Source organism: Carassius gibelio, chromosome B10 (assembly GCF_023724105.1).
Source record: "Carassius gibelio isolate Cgi1373 ecotype wild population from Czech Republic chromosome B10, carGib1.2-hapl.c, whole genome shotgun sequence".
NCBI classification, from domain to species: domain Eukaryota; kingdom Metazoa; phylum Chordata; class Actinopteri; order Cypriniformes; family Cyprinidae; genus Carassius; species Carassius gibelio.
The window spans coordinates 13,479,398-13,499,446 of NC_068405.1; the positions used below are offsets into that span (position 1 = coordinate 13,479,398).

Below are 20,049 nucleotides of genomic sequence, written 5' to 3' on the forward strand. Positions count from 1 at the left end.
GAAATTAATCTTTTTGTTCAAAACCTCTTTGAAATTAACATTCTTACCTTCCAACCAATGGATACTTTGCTTTCGAGCATCAAAGGTTCGCAAAAGAAAGTGACTCCATCGGTTAAAGTGTGTTCTGGATGGCCATATTCAGTCCTTACATTTTCTTAACACTGATGTTGCATATAAAGTGGGAAACTGACTGGACAAGTCAGATCTCAATGGAACTGGAAGACTCAATCCAAAATGTTCTCTCTATATATCATGTGTTCTCTGCACCTTGGCTTTATCTTTGCTGACAATTCCAGTTTAAAGTAGTCTAAACTGGTCTAAGGTATATTAACTGGTTAATAGCTTTGTGTGAATTTGAGTCAGTATCCACTGAAAATCATGACATCCACCACAGCTATCCTTGGCACATTTGTTAGAAAAGTAGTCCAATTTGTGAATATATATATTTTTTTTTACATCAAATGTTTTCAGTGAATCAGTTGATCCAATTCACAAAACCAGTCTGAATGATTCAGTCACAACTATGACTGATTTGATTCATGAGTTCAACTGATTCAATGCTCTTGTTGCCAGAGGAAAAGGCTTTGTGGAGATGAGATATACAAAACTTCAGGACACGTGGAAAAATAGTTTGGAACTCTTTTATGATGCTTTTAGGGTCATTTGTGGATTTTAATCCTCATTTACTTTAATTAAACTGCAAAAAAATATTATCTTCCTCAATATCTTTGTCTTGTTTTCCAGTACAAATATTCAAGATACAGTACATTTACTTGGGAAGCAAAGTGATGTAAGATATTAAGTAAGTTTATGTTTAAAAAAATGTGTCTGTGGGGCAAGACAAACAAATAATGCAAAGGGAAATACGATTATTTTATTAGTCATTTGCTGATATTTTATTTCTTGTTTTAAGCAAAAACTAATGTAGTTTTGTTTTTAAGAAAACAAGACTAAGGTCCAGATTTACTAACAGCTGACAATACCAAACCGTTTGACATTGGTATTTTAAACTGGTATTTGTGCCATTATTTAAAACCTAAATTGTTGGTAATTGTTAATGAATCACCCACATAATTTTCTCCTCCCATCTGCGCTTTTATGGAATTGTGGTGTAATGCTAATTTTTTAAATCTGGCCCTAAATATCTGATGTCATTTTGCTTGCCAATTAAATGTATCTTAGTTAAAGAATGGTTAGATATTTGTAATGATTAGCTTGGATCAGATAGAAGCCAGCTTGTTTAAGACAAAGCTTAATCTGCATTTTTCCAAAAAGCAATCACATTTACACACTTTTTACTGCTCTCCATTCCTGATGGATTTTGTGTAGGATGTATCAGGGATGCCAGGCCTGTGCAGGTCCATTGAAGAGGGAGGACTGGGCTTTGATTATCGTCTGACCATGGCCGTGCCAGACAAATGGATTCAGGTGAGCTTCCGTCTCCTGTGATTTCTCCCTCTCCACACAGATGTTGCTCCTCTGTGTTTGGTTCTGTGCAAATGATGTTGTTTGATGTTTGCAGTTCACTGTTTTGAGGTCATCTCTCTTTATGAAGCTGTGTATTTGTAGTCTTTGCGCAGTGGCTGTTGAGCATCCAAATCCCTTGCTGGCCCAGCTCTATCTACGCATGTATCAGCGTGGGCATTTCCACTTTAATTCGAGCCAGGTTTTTGCATGACGATGCCTTTTTAAAATGACAAAAGGAAGAGTATTGATTTGAGTTTGCATCGTGAGTTCAGAGTAATCTGAGATCTGGCACAGCCAGTTCAGATAGCAGCCCACTTTTTTTTTCTGTTGGGCTTCTATTTCAGTCCCACTTTACTCATCTTTCATTCGTCCTTTGGCAGCATTTTGAATGCCATTAAAAGGTTTGTGTATTGATATCCCCGTCTCTATCTCTCTATTACAGCAAGCCTTTGTATTTGTGTGATTTAATATTTATTTATTTTCTGTGCTTGTTCTGTCTCTCACACACACACACTCTCCTCTCGTTCTTCAGGCTTATTCAATATGACTTCCAAAACTCTAATCGCTTTCAAGTCTCGTATAGCAAAGTCAAAATTTTCACGCTTGGCACCAAACCAGAACATAACCCCCGAAAAATAATTGAAAACAAGTGAAACAAATCGTATTCAATCATATAAAAAACAGACTTGCAAATTGTATTGCCTTTTAGCTGAGCACAGAATATCAAGCGTATCCCTGTTTACAATCTTAAAGGAACAGTTTACACCAAAATGACAGCCCTGTCATCATTTTAGACATGTGCCCGTATTTGGTAATGCGATATATCACGATAATGATTACGTACAATATTGTTATCGTGGGCACTTAAAAATACAGATAACAATTATTTATTACAAATTATTCTGAATTTTAAATGCATTTTAAGAACACTTATCCCAACAAATGGTCACACTGCATAACACCGCTATAAGAGCGTGTGTAAACAAAGCACAGAAGAGAAGCTCATGGCTGAATGCGTGAGAGACGCTCTGGAAGAAAGCGCACCGTACTCTCTTACAGCAGATGGCGCAGAACAGCAGAAATGGAGCCGTTACCCTGGAAACCCTGTAAACAAACAGCTGCGCTACTTTCTGTTTCCAAAACATGTTTAAATTATTTAAACAGCCATTCAGATTTTTGTTTTCGCTATGGTGTGCACCACAGTGCCAGATACTTAAATATTTAGACTTAAAAGGCTATTTATTAAAATAACTTTTTTACATTTTTATCTGGACTAAACATGCCCTAGATATTGTTTGGAAATGTTTTGATTCTATATTGCTCGGTCACACTTTACATTAAGGCTTCATTGATTTACATTAGTCAATTCATTACTTAACATAAACTTCCAATAAAAAATGATTCTAAACATTAATTAATCTAAGGTAATTCCAATATTTAATAACACATTGTTCAAATCAACTGTATTATTTAAATGTTCAGCTATTTTTGTTATAAGAAAAAAGTTATTAAACCTGATATATTGTATTATGACAACACTTTTTTAAACTAAATTTCAATATCATGATAAGACTGTATACTGTGATAAAAGCATTAGCAGTTAATCGCAACATGAAAATTTGATACATCATTTACTCACAACTGTGGTTCAAACCCGAGTGACATTATGATGTTTGTGGAATGGTGATGCTGCTCTTTTCCAAAAGCATACAGGTACAATGTGTGTCCTTTTTCAGGTCTTCTAAAGACATTTGATAGCTTTGTGTGGGAACAAACCAAAATTTGTGTCATTAGCATTGTAGCCATACACTGAAAAATATATTCATTGAAAAAAAAAAAAAATTACGGTACGTGGTTGCAATCAATTTATTTTAGCTACGTTTAAATAAATTTAGTTAACTAACTTTCAACATTTATTTTAAAATGTAGCTGTAATAAATTAACCTTAATGAAAATCTTATCATTTGTTTTAGTGTAGCTCTGAAATCTCATCTTATGCTGGTGTATGGTCAAATTATGCCCCAGTTGTGGTATAAATGACAATGGTTTTAAAGTTTTGCATATCTTATTATAAATTCTGTTGCGCAAACTTTAAATAAGACATTTACAAAAATAAATCATGCTAAAAGTTATACTAATAATCTTTTGTGTTTTTATGTAATATTTTAAGTTAAATATCTAAATATCACTAAATTGCATGATTGTATAACTATAATGTTAAAAACGATTTCTATTTCAAATAGATGCTATTCTTTTGTACGTTATCAAAGAAACCTGAAAAAAACTGCTTTTAACATTGATAGTAAGAATAAGAAATGTTTTTTAAGCAGCGAATCAGCATTTTAGAATGATTTCTGGAGGATCTTGTGACACTGGAGACTGAAACTTCAGTTTTCCCATTACAGGAAAAAATTTAATTTTTTAATGTATTAGAATAGATCAAATAAATGCAGCTTTGCTGAACTTAAGAGACTTCAGAAGACTTTGAGTACAACCCAACTCCTGTATTCCAGCTTTATGGTATTTTTAGATGAAAGTCATATGGGTTTGCAAGAATGGGGGTGAGTAAATGAATTTTTCATTTTTAGATGAACTTTTCTTTTAATCCCTTGACAAACTATAGTAACCCTGCGTCTGTGACCCCCCTCAGACAAAGAAATTCCTGTCCATGCTTCACCTCTCCGTGCCATAACTCTCTCTTTCACAATGAGCTGTTCAAAAGGGCAAACTCCCTCCTGATTTAATTCTGAATTCCACCTCTTTCTCTCTTTCTGTGTCTCTCGTCCTCTCCTCCTATGTCACACACACTGTGTTAGGGCTTCTCAGCTGCGCTGTGACGGAGGTCGGCTGAGCGTGGCTCACTTGTGAAATTAAAATGTCCGCCTCTCCGAATCGATAATGCAGATGATGAACAGACTGGAGAGAAACAGAAGGAGAAGAGGGCCGCGGTCCGTAATGAAACCTCCCCAAAAGCTAATGAAATCTTTAGAGATTTCCATAAAGAGAGCAGCTGTTCTCTCTCCCTCACTGTATTCGGTGATGAATACATTAATATGTGGAATCAATAGGTTTATTAACGATGCCGTTTGATTTGCGGGGCAGAGAGGAGAGCGCGAGTTCAGTCATACTTCCTGAAGTAGAGAAATGGAAATGAAGTTATAACTGAAAAGCAGATTAGATCACAATGAGTTTCTGGTGGCCTGTGGCGGGTGGCAGTTATAATGTCTGCTGCTGTCTGTTGGGAGGAGAGGTCAACTGACACGTACAGTATCATATAGGTGTTTCTTTGTGCATTACTTAAATTCACATTCCCACATAAGCATCATAGCATATTTAATTTTATTTATTTTGTATCTTGTACCTTGTTTAGGTTTTTCTTGTCTAGGTTTTGTTTTGTTGTGTTGAAGTTTTATTTTAAGCAATAAGTGTGTGTGTGTGTGTGCGTGTGTGTATAGCATATATATATATATATATATATATATATATATATATATATATATATATATATATATATATATATATATATATATATGTAATAATATTAAAACTCAATATCATCGGGAAGAAGGAGGCGGGAAGAAGGAGGCGGGAACCGGCGGACAATCAAAACATTTTAATAATTCCAAAAATAAACACAAAACAGCGCACCAGCCCCTCACGGACGACTGGTGCGCACAAAATAAAAAGCAAACATAAAATAATGTCCCAGGCCTGGTCCTATATATGTATAGTTTTTTTTTTCTTAGGCTTTTGTTTAGTTTGTGTTGGCTTGAGGCTTTTGTTTAGTTTTTGTTGTTTGAGGTTTTTGTTTCATTTGTGTTTTGTGTTGAAGTTTCATTTTGTGTTGTCTTGAGGTTTTTGTTTTGTTTGTGTTTGAGGTTTTTGATTCACTTCTGTTGTGTGTTGAAGTTTCATTTGTGTTGTCTTGAGGTTTTTGTTTAGTTTGTGTTGTTTGAGGCTTTTGTTTCATTTGTGTTTTGTGTTGAAGTGTCTTTTGTGTTGTCTTGAGGTTTTTTGTTTGTGTTTGAGATTTTTGTTTCATTTGTGTTGTGTGTCGAAGTTTTATTTGTGGTGTCTTGAGGATTTTTTTTTTTTTTTTTTTTTTTTTTTTGTTTAAGGTTGTTGTTTAAATTGTGTTTTGTGTTGAAGTTTTATTTGTGTTGTCTTGAGGTTTTTGTTTTATGTAGTGTTAAAGATTTGTTTGTGCTGTTTTGAGGTTTTGTTTTGTTTGAGGTTTTTGTTTCATTTGTTTTTTGTGTTGAAGTTTTATTTTTGTTGTCTTGAGGTTTTGGTTTGTGTTGTTTGAGGTTTTTGTTTCATTTATGTTGTTGAAGTTTTGTTTGTGTTGTCTTTTTACGTTTTTGTTTAATTTGTTTAATTTGTGTTGTGTTTTGTTTTATAAAACTTAAACAATATTACAAGATTAAGTAGCAGCTATAACATTCCTTCACCACATGGCACTATATGGTTTCAAAGCACCTGTAGAATTACATACTGTAACTGTTTGATCTTCTTTTATTCTTATGCAAAATGTTTATTTTATATAGTAACCCTTAAAGCAATAAGCACACCCAGTGCATGTCATAGCTAACATGGTTATATTAACAATACAGCACAACCTCTCAAACAGTACCTTATTGTATTTCAAGTATTACGTATATTGTTAACTACAAAAGGACTTGGCGTGGATCTTTGTGAGCAAGTTTTAGTCTGTTATGAGTTTGATCATTTATTTTATCTGTGTGTAGTCGTGAGCATTTATTTACATCTGAGTTTACTGTATGCACGAGCAATCTCTTGTGTGCTCTGGGAGAAAGAGGTCATGGTGGCAAATAAAGCCATCGTGTGTAATTACCAGCAGTGCCACTAGAAAACAGATTAATATCCTTCTGGCCTCCCTGGCTAAAAGTACTCCACAGACCTTATTTGTTTAATTCATGGTGCTAAGCTCCATGTGGCTGTTGATTTGATTAATTTGCTTAAGCAAATTAAATCAAATTATCTAATAATTTTCCATTACATCCACACCTACATCAACACCCCACCCTCGTGCTCATCTGCTCTCAAGAGGAACAATTAAAGCTTATAACGCATAATTGTAATGGGAAGTCACTCTTTTTGGCTTCCTCAATCGAGCACATTGGAGCTTTAGTTCAACCTCAGGTGGATGAATTATGTATCGATATACTTTTATTTCCCATCCTGTGGTCTGAGGAGGAGAAATGTGGGAGATGGATGGAGAAAAAAGAAGATATGGTGATCGCTAAGGCAGATAACTGGCTCTCTCTCCCGTCAGACTGCACTGATTGTGTGTGATTGCGGGGGAGCTGTGTTTGCAGTAATTAAGTCTGTGGTTAAGGCATGTGCATTTCCTGTTTGGTTTGGTTAAATAGCAGATTTCAGGAGATGTGGAATTATTGTAAACGTATGATGAGAGAGAAGATGATATGTTGTGCCAGCAGTACTGTTTTCTCGAGCTTCAAGTCTTGATTGGCCATTGAATGTGTTAGCAGAGAGATTTAGAGGAGAATATGATCTCCAAATTTGAAATCTGCCATCTTTCCCCATGGGAGCATGGGAGTTCTTAATATTTAACTTGTGACTGTTTTTAGAGAAGTCTTTCCAGTTGTCCTAAAGCTTTGTCTGAAGTTTGTGTACTCATTCCTCCCTCTACTGAACAGTTGAGGAATTACAGCTGCATATGACTTGCATGGAGGCACAGTTTGCACTTTGCTTTTCCTTAAAAACACATTTGTTTTTCTCTTCTCTGTCCTCCTCACTTTCATTAGCTGTATCTTTAGCAATTACATCTTATTTAGGTTCTTTAAGGCTTTTATTGCATGGTCATATTCAGAGCCATATGGCACAACAGTAGTTTGCTTTCTTTGTGATGTGTCTGAATGATATGCTTACAAGAACACAATGCAGTCCAGCCAGCAGCATTTTATTTTTCATTACTCAATTTATCAAGTTATTTATTTACATTGGTCTCTTTATCTTTTATTAATTTATTTGCATCGTCATAATTTGTGATTTATTTAGTTATTCCATTGCTCAGCATGATTTTATTTTTATTTTATATACTGTAGTTTTGTTGTCTTTAAATCTAATTAGAATTACTACACTAACTAAAAGTAAAAAAAAAAAACATTTTCAGAATGATAACATGCTATTTACTATTAATCAAAACATGCTATTGTTTTTAAACTTCTTATCAAATAATATATTCATAAAAGTAAAAAATCAAGCAGCTCAACTATTTCTAGCATTGATAATAAATCAGCTTGTTAGAATGATTTATGAATGATTATGTGACACTGAAGTCTGTAGTAATGACTGATGAAAATTCAGCCTTGTCACTAAAGGAATAAATGCATACAAAGTATATTAAAATATAAAACCATTACTTAGAATTATAATAATATTTTACAGTTTTACAACTACTACTACTACTACTTAAAAATGCAGCCTTAATGATCAGACACCTGAAACAAAGAAATAACAGTAAAAATGTGTATGAGGTTTTGTCAGATGTATCACACTTCTGGGCATAACTGTGGCTAAATAAAACCTGCACCTACTCACCAAGATGTTTTTTTTTTTTTTTTTTTTTTTTTTTTTAAGTAGAATAGTTTTCTAGAAAAAAACTCTGAATATTGATTGGATTCGAAGGTGTTCTAAGACTTATAGCATGTGTGTACTGACCTCTTTGACCTCTGGGAGTTGGCCAGTCCCAATGAGATGACACAGCAGCTTATCATCTATTGATTTGTCTATTTATGCCCTTCTTCTGCTCATAAACGCAAACACAGACACAGGCGCTTCTGCATTTCAATCCTCCATTACCAATTTAAATGTAAAAAATGCTAATGATTTGCTAATGATGCCATTTGCTTATGCGTAAGTGTATATAGTAGCAACAGCAAGGTCAAGGGGTTTCCAGGAAAAGCATTAACTGATAAAAATGCGAGCATTGAATGCACTCTTGGATGGAAGCATCATCCAAGGGCATAAATGTAAATCTATAATGTACTTTAGCAAAATTGCATAATATCAAGCTAATGTGCTGTGTGCAAGGTAGTCCATATGTTACGACAAAAGATGACCTCTTCTTTTGAAAGAGCAAATGAACTGCTAAATCACAGCTGATACCCACTGTAAAGACAGATTACAGTCGGATCTCATCCTTGCTTCACAAAAGACTCTTCCCAAGCTCCTGTCGTCTCTACATCATCTAAGAATCTCTGTGTTAAAGCCATCCTACCGGGACTCGTGTTTCTAATCCTTCCCTTACAACCCGTGGCTCAGAGGGACAGACGCTGCGCATCTCTCATTGCTGTTCAGCGTGGCAAATTTATTTGAAGACTGTATTCGCATTCTGAAGGCCTGCAAGAGCGAGAAACTTTGCGTTTCCAAAAGCAGTTTGTGGTTTCTGCCTCCATCTCCCTTGCTTCCCTTGTATTAGTGTACTAACCCTGTCTCAAATATGGAAAACCTGCTTTTTATCACATAAAACTGTCTCGTAAAAAAAGGGGGAATGGATTCAGAAAGGAAAATCACTTTGCTTTGAGATTTCAGTTCTGCTGCTCTTTTTCTTTTGTTGTGTCGCAGTATATTTGGAGTTCCTTTTTATTCCTGTTCCTCTGTTGTTTACGTCTCTGTGTTTCATGTTGCTTATCTGTGTCTTCCAGTTTTTTAGCTTCGTTGCACATGTGCTTGTTGGACAAGGAATTTTTATTTAACAATCCTGACCGTTTTTTACCCCCATCCGCTTCTTCCTGATTTCTCTTTGTGTAGATTATATTTAGAGGAAATGTGAGCAGAAGTTCTTGTCACATTCAGTGAACTGTAATGAATTACACAGTACAACACAACAAAGACGGCAGACAGGCAGACTGCAGCATATTTCGACCGGAAAGATCTTTACAGATTGCCTTTGTAAAGCAGTGTAAGTGTGCTGGCAGGGCATGTAACACGCTGGCCTGATGCACTCCCTCCACAGGAAACCGTTCCGTTCTTTTGATTTGATCTTTTTTAAAAGAGGGAAAATAAACACAGCTTCTAGCTTTGGCTTTGAATGCATGTGATTCAAACTTCTGTCTAGGGAAGGAAACTTTTCTGAGCCAAAGTCTTAGTTAGCCAAAGTTATAATACTTAATGGGATAGATTAATTTAAATGACAGTTTTGTCATCATTTACATCATTTCATTCCAAACCAGTATGACTTCATCTTCTGTCAAACACAAATTAAGCTATTTAGTAAAATGTCCAAGCCGCACATTTCCATACAGCAAAGATTAAAGAAGATTTGAAGTGAACTGATTTAATTTTTACTATGCCCCTCATGTAACTCTTTTGTATAGCTTCAGGAGACTTGGAATATGTAAAGACCACTTTTAGTTTTTTTGTTTTTTAACATTATTATTATTATTATTATTATTTTACAGCTTAATGGCCACCCATTCACTTACATTGTATGTAGAGTACTGTTTGAAGTTTCTGCCTTATGTATTTCCATGGTGGGTGGGGTTCACATTAAATGATAAATAATTTGATGTTTAAGTGAACTAATTATAGACTAATAATGAAGACAGCTTGCTTGCATTGTCAAATAATTATTTTGAGTTATGTTTTTGAATAATTTCCAGAAAGTATGTTCACAATTGATTTACTGTTTTTCTGTGTGGGACTATCCTCTGTCCTTCTGCTGCATCACGTATGCAAGCATGAATAATCGTGCTTGTAAAAATAGCAAATCATAAACCAAAGCCTCATAACAGCAGTTCTAATTAAATATATAAACAACTTTCTGCAACTGCTTAAATCAGTTTGAAAATGAAAGCGAATCTGAAAGTGACTTTATGTGAGTATAATTCATTTTTGTTTTGTTTTCCATGCATGGTCACCCCTCTTTTATGATATAAGGACAAGGGCAACGAGGCAGTAAAATCGTTAATGAGTGTGCTGTCCCTCTTCAGCTCCTGATTCATGCTGTTCTTCCGTTTTATAGGATTCTTCTTTTGGTTCTTAAACATGAAGATCAGTGGTAAAGATTTACAGCTCATTATCAAATGCTGATCAGCGTCTGTGTTGGTGCTAAAAAGTGTTAATGTGGTTCAAAGAACCCTGAATGTGAAGTTGTGTAGTCTCAAGATTAGTCTTTAATTAGGCTTCACAATAACAGTAGTTATGTCACAAAAGTACTAATTATTCATATGATGCACATAAAAAAGATAATACTTTAAAATCATATTGGGAATGTTGCTTCTGTGTAATAATAAAAAAACAAAAAGTGATTTGATATCCAGAATTTAAAGGCAGAAACCTGTTTTACCTAATGTGACCTATTCCAGGATGATTCAATGAGAAAAAAAAAAGCAAGATTAGAATTTGAACAAAATATGCATTCTGTATCAGAATGTATGCAGACAGTGCTTAAATGGCTGTTGGTTAACATTAACCAATAGCCCATGTGAATGCAAAAACAGAAAGTCATTTAAGTGGCAGAGCAAGTCATTACATTTTATGAAAGATTCTGGAGACACATTTTGTGTTTGGAATAATGCGCAATGACGAATTTGGGATAATAAAAACTTGTGTACAGGAGTTAATCGGGTCAATTCTGAATAAATGGAACATGGCTGAGTTTGGACTTTAATGACAGCTTGCTATGGAAAGAGCGAGAGCAACAGGAAGGAAAATGAAGAGATAAGAAAATTAAGAGAGAAGGTATAGGACAGTTTGCTCCCCAGGCGAGAGACTACGTGGGAGGAAAATTCTCTAATCTTAGTCAGAACTTGAAAAATATATGAATGTAAAGGAAAAGATCAGCTGTTAAAATGTCACCACAGCATAAATGCATCTTTCCTCAGAGGAGCGATTCTATCACAGACCTCGTCCCCTATCTGTAAAACGCATTGCTGCTAATGAAAGAGTGAGAGTCAGTCCCGTCAGGGAGAGCAGGGAACACTTCTAATAATGAGGAAAAGTACTGTTTAAACAGAGAAGTTTCCGGGGAGCAGTTGTGAAAATGTAGGTGGAAGATGTCTCCCCTTTCACTGACAGAATGAGAAAGCGCGAGAGAGATGGAACAGATAGGGAGTGGGAGGCTAGGAGAAAGAGTAGATGGCAGGGCACCGCCGCATTGATTGGCTCCAGCTCGCCCGTGGGCTCTGTCGATTGTGCCCCCTCTTAAAAGGTTGCAGTGTTATTAAAAGGTTTCCTTTATCTGTCCGTCACCCTTCTGCTCTAATGATGGTGAGCAGGAGAGGAGGAGCGGAGAGAGATGGGCCTGTCAGAGTCACTTCCTTTCTGTATCTTTGCTCCCTATGCTTATTCCCTCCACAACCATGCTATCACCCTACTGGTGTTAAATTCAGTATGTGCCATTAGTTGATTACTATTTGCGATAATGACTTAGATGCACCCTAACTGTATCTGTAGGGTTTCCAAAATCAATCCAAACCAAAATTTTAAAACCAGCTAAATATTTCAACTTGACTAGCTTGACCAGGCTGAGACACCATCTAAAGATCTAAAGACCAGATGCCAAGCCTGTCAGGTTGGTCAAACCAATCTAACCCACTTGGCTAGGCAGGGTTTCCAAGAGACCAGTGGCTCACCAGCAGGCAAATGGCCAGACTCCACTAAAAATGGTGAAACAGACCATTCTAACCAGGTAGGCATGGCTGGGAGACCTATTGGGCCATCTGAAGACCAGATTTCCAGCTTATAAAAATGGTCTGTTTTGCTATTTTGCTGGTGTCCCAGTCTGGCCAGCTGACAAGACCCCAAACCCCTCTAAAACCAGCAAAATAGACTAACCATGGCCAAGCAGGAAAGCTGAGGTTCAAATGGTCTAGATAATTTCCAAGACACAATGGCTGACCAGCAAACAAATGGTCAGAACACCCCTAAAATTGCCAAAATTGACCAGCCTAGACAGTTTTGTCCAGGCTAAGAGACCAAAATCGTTTTAGCCTGGTTTAAGCTTTTTTATACAAGGTTCATCCAGGGGAAAATAATTTTAAATATTAAAAACATTTTCTCTCTGTATGTTTCTCCTCACCCCCTCACGTTATACTTCCAAACAAACTCTAAACAAACACCAGCCTCCTGACTAGTTATCCGTATGCTCTGAAATGTTTATAAAATGAAATGATGTGCCAAATTAATATGCTCACCAAGGGAAAAAACATCCTGAGGTAAATACTCATAATCAGAAACAGGTGTCTCGCAGCAAGCAGGTGTTTGTGTTCGTTAGAGAGAGTTCGAGCAGTACAGATACTTTAATCCTGTGTTCTGATGAACGGTGCCAGACTTGCTCTAGTATCCAGCTGTGCTCGTTGACCCTTTGCCACTCAAATCGTGTCAGATCAACACAGAGCACTTGCAAGCTAGAAACTGTTTGGGAGGTCACCTTTTGCAAACAGAAATTTCATCTTTCGTTTCGACTCTTTCGAAGTGTGAGCTCATTCTCAAATAAGTCATTGGAGGACAACATAGAGTACTGATCCAGTCAATGACCTCAACACTGCTCCACTGAGTCCAAACATAGCCATCGACCCGCTCCCACAAAGCGCACCATATCAACGACCCAGAACAACAGTCAGTATTGGCAAAGTCAATGGGATTCACCAGCTCCAACCGTTAATGTGGTCAATGAGCCAGTCTTCCACTAAATACAGATTCAGCTTCAAGATGGCTGTTCCAAACCACGGGACATGGGAAAGACAGTGGACAGACATCTGAATGTGGAGCAGCAATCTGGGATTTCACACATGAATGATCCCACACCTGGTCTGTAGAGAACTCTCAGGCCATTGAGCTCGCTACATTAAGTTTCGTCCCGAATTGACTTTCAGATGCAGCTCCGACCTCAGCTTGACACGGTAGAAAAAATCTAGCTGCCCACGGGGTCTGCTTGTCATTTCCTATTCAAAGACTCATGTATCCTACCTCAACTAATTCAGTTTGCATCCTTTCATGTAAGGGGTCAATGTGTAAGCTTCGGTTTTGGTTCATTTTCAGTTTGGAGCTGCTCACAATGCATCTTATTTCTGTTGATCCAGATATTGGATCCAAAGTTTGTTTTGTCCTTATAAATAGTGATGATATTACAGAAAATTGGGTAACACTATAGAATAATGGTCTTCTGTTAACAAGTAACTATGCAGGAAGAAATAGGTAGTTCTACATTAACACTGAACTTAATACTGTTTGCTTCTATAGAGGCAAGATTAACGAAGTACTTATTAGGTATTCGATTAATTACTGAAAAAATATCCTCATTGACACTTTCTTGCTAGTTGTGACCAATTACTAAAGAATAATCAATTAACTGTCTTCATCAAGGATGCAAATTGTTTTTGACCAGAGAACATCGTTTTATTCATATACTAAAGAGGAGTCCTCTCCAGGCTACTGCCAATAATAACTGGTGTTTTCAAGTCAGAGACTTACTGAACTGACACTGAATAAAGCTCATAATGGTGAACTAACGTTAGCATCACTTCCTAATTGTTTAAAATGTTTAAAATGATTTTTTTTAATCATTATTATCATTCTATGTTTAAGTTTAAAATAAACAAAGAATGTACGTTCATCCTTTGATAAGCGTTGTAGTCACATTCTCAACCTGTAGCCAAGTTATTTGGGGGGATATAATATTTATTAATTCATTTCCACGAAGAACCCATTTGAGGTGCAAGTGTTTGAAAAATAAATTTTATGATCATTTTAAGAAACTTTTTAGACCTCCTGGTATTGTGATTAGTAATTAGTTATTGGTTATTATTTATTAATTGGTCATCGTTAACAAGTTGTTTTCAATAACAATATTTGGTTGCACTTTATTTTACAGTACGTGTACTTACATGTATTTATAGTCTACTTACAGTGTATTTATCTAAGAAAGTTCTGGTAATACAAGGTAACTACATGGGGTAGGGTTAGGTTCAGGGTAAGTACCTAGTTATTACATAGCTATTGCAATTACTATAATAAGTACATAGTATGTACATGAGGAACAGGACTGTAAAATAAAGTGCTACCCAATTTTCTTTATTTAGTAATTAACAAGTACCTAATAAGGAACTTCCTTTGTTCTAAATTTGCTATTACTTAGTGCTTGCTTAATCTTGCTTCCCTATTACTTAATAGTATTAAAGGTGTACTCCACCCCAAAATTTAAATGTTGTTCCAAACCTGTAAAAGCTTTGTTCGTCTTCGGAACACAATTTAAAATATTTTGGATGAAAACCTGGAGGCTTGTGATTGTCTCATATACTAAGGTACATACTGTCAAGGTCCAGAAAAGTATGAAAAGCATCGTCAGAATAGTCCATCTGCCATCAGTGTTTCAACCGTAATGTTATGAAGAGACGAGACTACTGTTTGTAAGCAAAGATAACAAAAATAACCCTTTTATTCATCAATTCCTTTGTCAACACTCTTCTCTGTGTCTCTCCACGTCACTCATATTGCCTACGCTCTTCTGTGTCAGCCGCACCACAAGGATGCACTGTTTCTACGTGTATTTATGCTTTGATTTGAAAGAAAACAGCACATCTTCGTAGAATTGTTAAATAAAGTCATTATTTTTGTTTTCTTCACCTACAAACAGTAGTCTCGTAGCTTCATAACATTACGGTTGAACCACTGATGGCAGATGGACTATACTGACAATGCTTTTCATACTTTTCTGGACCTTGATAGTCTAACTTACTTGGCAGTCAATGGGACAGTCACAAGACTTCTGGTTTTCATCCAAAATATCATAAATTGTGTTGCCAAGATGAACAAAGCTTTACGGATTTGGAATGACATGGGAGTAAATGATTTACTGTGTGACTAAATTTTCCTTATGGGGTGGAGTATTCCTTTAAGTTCAGTGTTAATGTAGTATGTATTACATACTCCCTGTATAGTTACTTGCTGAAAACAGACATTATTCTGAAGTCATACCAAAAATGGTAATAGCACTTGCTCATTAACTTTTTGTTGCTTAATCGCTTATCAAAGGTCCTGAAGGAAGTTCGAGATGAAGATTGGGATTTGGTGAACATTGTTCACACCCTGACCAACAGAAGGAGAGGGGAGGCATCTATTACCTATGCTGAAAGCCATGACCAAGTTAGCAATTTGTCAATTTGAAACTCAATTTTAGCTGGTTACCATTTACCATTTGGTGTTTTACTCTCTTTATATAAGATCACACATGCTCAAATCTCTACACTTGTTTCTAGGCCTTGGTTGGGGACAAATCATTGGCATTCTGGCTGATGGACAAGGAGATGTACACCAACATGAGTGCTCTTACTGCCATGACGCCTGTTATAGACCGTGGCATCCAGCTGCATAAACTCATCCGTCTCCTTACTCAGAGTCTAGGAGGGGAGGGCTACCTCAACTTCATGGGTGAGTCTCCTTGGAAACCAGTTTTGCTGGATACTTGATGCATTTCTTTAGTGTGCCTCCACCAAGGAAGAGGGATTGCTGGCATTCTTGGCAGGGGTAAACTAGTTTTGAAGTTGTAAGGCATATTGAATCTCAGGCTGATCATGTGCTACTGGATCTTCCCCTTGAGGATTTTTTGAATAGATTTCCAATGGTTAGTAGTTCCCAATATTGGTGTGGTTGAGAGGCATTACAGTTTAAAAAAAATAGACGTCTATAAAACTATAAAATAAGACACTATCTCAGACAAGTGGCCAAAAAGAAAGCTAAGTAAGTGTGTACATACATCACAACACAGGAAAGAAACTACACTCAAAGATTGCTGTCTGGATGGGTAAAGATGTCTTTCATTACAAGCGCACTTCTCTTCTATCAAATGCATAAAAGCATTTCACTTTGTCTGCTCATCCATGTCTGTGCGACAGTACTGAAAACAGTAATATGTCCAAAGGTCACCAGCTTTGTATCTCTCCATCTGCAAATAGTAAGTAAAGGCACTCTGGTATAATTGCACACAAAAGGCGAGTGGCAGAGCACATTCAGAGAGGAAAAAAAAAGGAATGTATGGCTGAGACTCGAAACAGTCAAGGCCAGACGGCAAACAGCAGTGCCATCAGATCGATGGCAAGGCAGTCATTTAGCCCGTGTTGAGCGAGAACAAATTGTTCGAGCAAAAGAATCAATCTGACATGTCAAGCCTTAAGCTTCTCATCCTAGAAAAATTCCTCTTAACTAAAAGTGAAAGAAAGAAAAAAAAACATTTGGTGAACATGGAAAAGGACATACCTGCATTTTGAAAGGTAATTGTGGAAACGTCAAAAATTTGCTCCTTTTTGGAAGGAAGAGAATTTTGTGTGATCCCTGTGTTATGTGTATGTTTATTTTGATGGTATGGGTCAACTTCATATAGATTTTTTTTATATATTACATATAGAAGCATATTTAAAGCAGCCTTTTTTGTGGAAGTCTGGGTTTTTCTTAATTGTGACTTTATATGCATATTTATATTATTTTAAACTTTACCTCAGTTGTTTCTTCTTTTTTTTATTTGGCAGAAACAAGCTTCTTGGAGTATTTATTTATTTATTTATGGCCTTGTTTTCCTGTTAAAAATAAAATAAAATAAAGCAGAGTTGTTTATTTAAGTATTTATTTTGTCTTGTTTTCCAGTAAAATAAAATAAAATAAAATAAAATAAAAACAAAAACTAAGCATGGTTGTGTAAGATAGTAACCTGAACAAAAATGTTTCATAGTATACAGAAGCCTGGGGCTAGTTTTTACGCACTTTACTGAATATTTCTTAGGGTGAAATTGTTTATTTAACTAAGTTTCTATACTGGAACAAGCCTGGAAGTCTTACAAAAAATCTATTGGACATTTCCATCCATGCTGTACAGGAAAAAGAAACCATTTAACAAACAAAGGTCATCTTTTTGTGTGCATGTCGACTATTTGGTAACCCTTATGAAAGAAAAATATATTGCAGTATATTGGAAATATCATGTAATATATTAGGCATATATTCTTATATAGATTTATTTTTTACAATATATTGCAATATATTGAAAGTGGAAATCATTTGTATATTTTGCAATATATTATATAATATATGTACCATCAATATATTATTAAATGTATTCAAATATATAAAATATTATAAAATAAAAAGGGAAAATAATATATTACAATATATCACAATATATTTTAAGAAATATATTGGTAAATATATTTTCCTTTCGTAAGGGAAGTTGCCAAACAGTCTAATATAGGCTTTAAAAAAAAATCTTAAATATAAATAGGCTATTTGTAGATTTAAATCATAATGTGACAACAGCCCCAAATACAATGTGACTCCCAAACTATTGTCTAGTGATTAGATGTAGAACTGAAAATGGTAAATTATACTTTTTAAGTAACCAAATTATGAACCATGTAAACTGTGTAAAGAAGAACTTGGTGGAGCAGAGCAGGTTCATCCTGGTTGTTCAGGTGAAAGACTAGACTGCACTCCTTCTCAAATCAATGCTCAGTTTTTCTCAAATCCATCCACACAAACACATCGATCTCTCTCCCCACTAACGCTGTTAATTAGCATGCTGCGGCTACATCATCTCCTACACCAGCCGACATGCTAGCACAGCTCTGTAAATATTCCAGCCCATTTCAGAGGTCGCTGTTTGAACTGTGAGAGCTAGTTCAGACTTGGCAGATCAACATCCACTGCTTCATGAGATGGTTGTGCTGCACTTCCATTCCTCTCTGCCCTCTTTCTCTCTGGATCATTGTGCTGTTGGACATTGATGTTAGCAGTGTTCCTCCTCTGATTAGTAGTTCTCTCTCATTGACTTTGGCTCCTCTAGAGAACTGATCAAAATTGCTATGCCTGTCTGCCTCTGCTGTTTGTTATTACAACCATCATCGCAGGTTGCTGTTAATAAAGCTGTGCATGTAAATAGAGGGTATTCAATTGGTATTCAAAAGATGGGAGAACATTCAAATCTGATGTTGATCCTTGTGCCCTGATGGATGGATGGATGGATGGATAGATGTAGGTTACAAGTTATCAGTTTTAAATGTAATAAGTAGAATAATTATTCCAGCTACTTTTTTAAAGTAATGTAAAGGAATCGCATTGATTCCTGACACCAATTACTGTCATTGACTTTTAAAATTCTTCATCTCTTGAATCAAGATTATAATCTTTTCATTTTAAAGCAAAGCCACCACAAAATCAAACTTTAGCACCCCTTTTTACTTTGAAATTGAGTTTAAAGACAGATTTAAAAGCATAATAAAAAATAGTAAATATTAGTGCTGTCAAACGATTAATTGCAATTAATCGCATACAAAATAAACTTTTTGTATGCATAACATATATGTGTGTGTTCCGTGTATATTTATTATGTATATGTAAGTACACTTAAATATTTTTTTTTATTTACATGTCTTTATTTATATCCATATATTATAAATAAATATGTTCGATATATAGACATAAGATATTTTTCTTGAGAAAAAAAAATATATAAATATATATACATATATGCATATCTAACATCTAATATTTATCATTAAATTTAACAATTAGATATAAAGTATGATATTAGACAAGAGCACAAAAACACTCCAGGAATATTAAACAACTTTTTCTTTTTCCCAACATGCCAGCAGAGCAAATAATCCACCAATTTAAACCCACTATCTGTGCACATCCAAGGATTCGGGGTTAGCGTGGGAGAAATAAGAAGAAAAAAAATGAAAGTTTCAAGTAAAAAGGAGGTTAAATAAATACAAGAACAAATCAGCCTGTCACTGGAGTGTGTGGAAGTGGAAGCAGGAAAACACCAGTCCTGATTAATAGAAATTTCAGCGGGAGATCAGAGAAGCATTAGCCTGACAGCGCGGAGGCTGCCAGACAAGGCCTGAGAAGCACACAGGAAGGCAATGTGCCTGAAGAGGCTTTAATTGAATTTGAAAGGGCTGCCATTTTCTTCATGCAGTGAACGAGTTTCGTTTGTGGGCGGGAAGTGTTGGCCTCTATTTATTTACTTTCTGTTTTAAGTATCTCTTCAGTATTTTTCAATGGCAGAGTGAAGGCTGAGAACTCTGGAACAAGGAACAAAACATGCCATTCCCCTCTTCTGTTTGTTTCCGTTTTGTTCATGGATATCTCTTGCTAGTCTGACTGCTCTAGCAGTTGTCCATTTGTTTTACGAACATTACGTTCTGTTCCTGCTGGTTCATTAGGAAGTTATTTTGCTGTTGAAACATGGAGTTAAATTTTATTTTGCTTACATTTTTCTGAAGTAATACAAGCATAAATAGTGCTAAAAGCCATGTTGCGGATGCATATTTAGGGAACAATTCAATATTTTGTCAAGGGAAGCCAAAATGACTATTTTCACTTGAGATTTGGAGCCAAATTACAGGGCTGCATCATTTATGATTTAAGGTATATTAGTAAAATCTGTTGACTTGTGCCAGTGGTGAAAGTTAACCACCCCCAATGTTTGCATGCCTGTCACTTAAGAAGTATAAAAGTTATCTTAATAGCCTTTTACATACTGGTTCTTAAACTTTTATTTTGTCACCTTCATTTAATGGCCCTATTTGATTTAGTCCC

The 20,049-nt window shown here is 35.7% G+C and overlaps 1 protein-coding gene across 1 annotated transcript in view; it reads left to right on the forward strand.

Annotated features, from left to right (window-relative positions):
- The window catches only part of gbe1a (glucan (1,4-alpha-), branching enzyme 1a), a 138,113-nt gene that overhangs the window by 79,644 nt on the left and 38,420 nt on the right, over window positions 1-20,049 (forward strand). Inside the window, exons 10-12 of the mRNA XM_052566505.1 lie at window positions 1,330-1,428; window positions 15,490-15,600; window positions 15,714-15,885. Coding sequence (XP_052422465.1) covers window positions 1,330-1,428; window positions 15,490-15,600; window positions 15,714-15,885 — 382 coding nt within the window. The remainder of the gene's footprint in view (window positions 1-1,329; window positions 1,429-15,489; window positions 15,601-15,713; window positions 15,886-20,049) is intronic.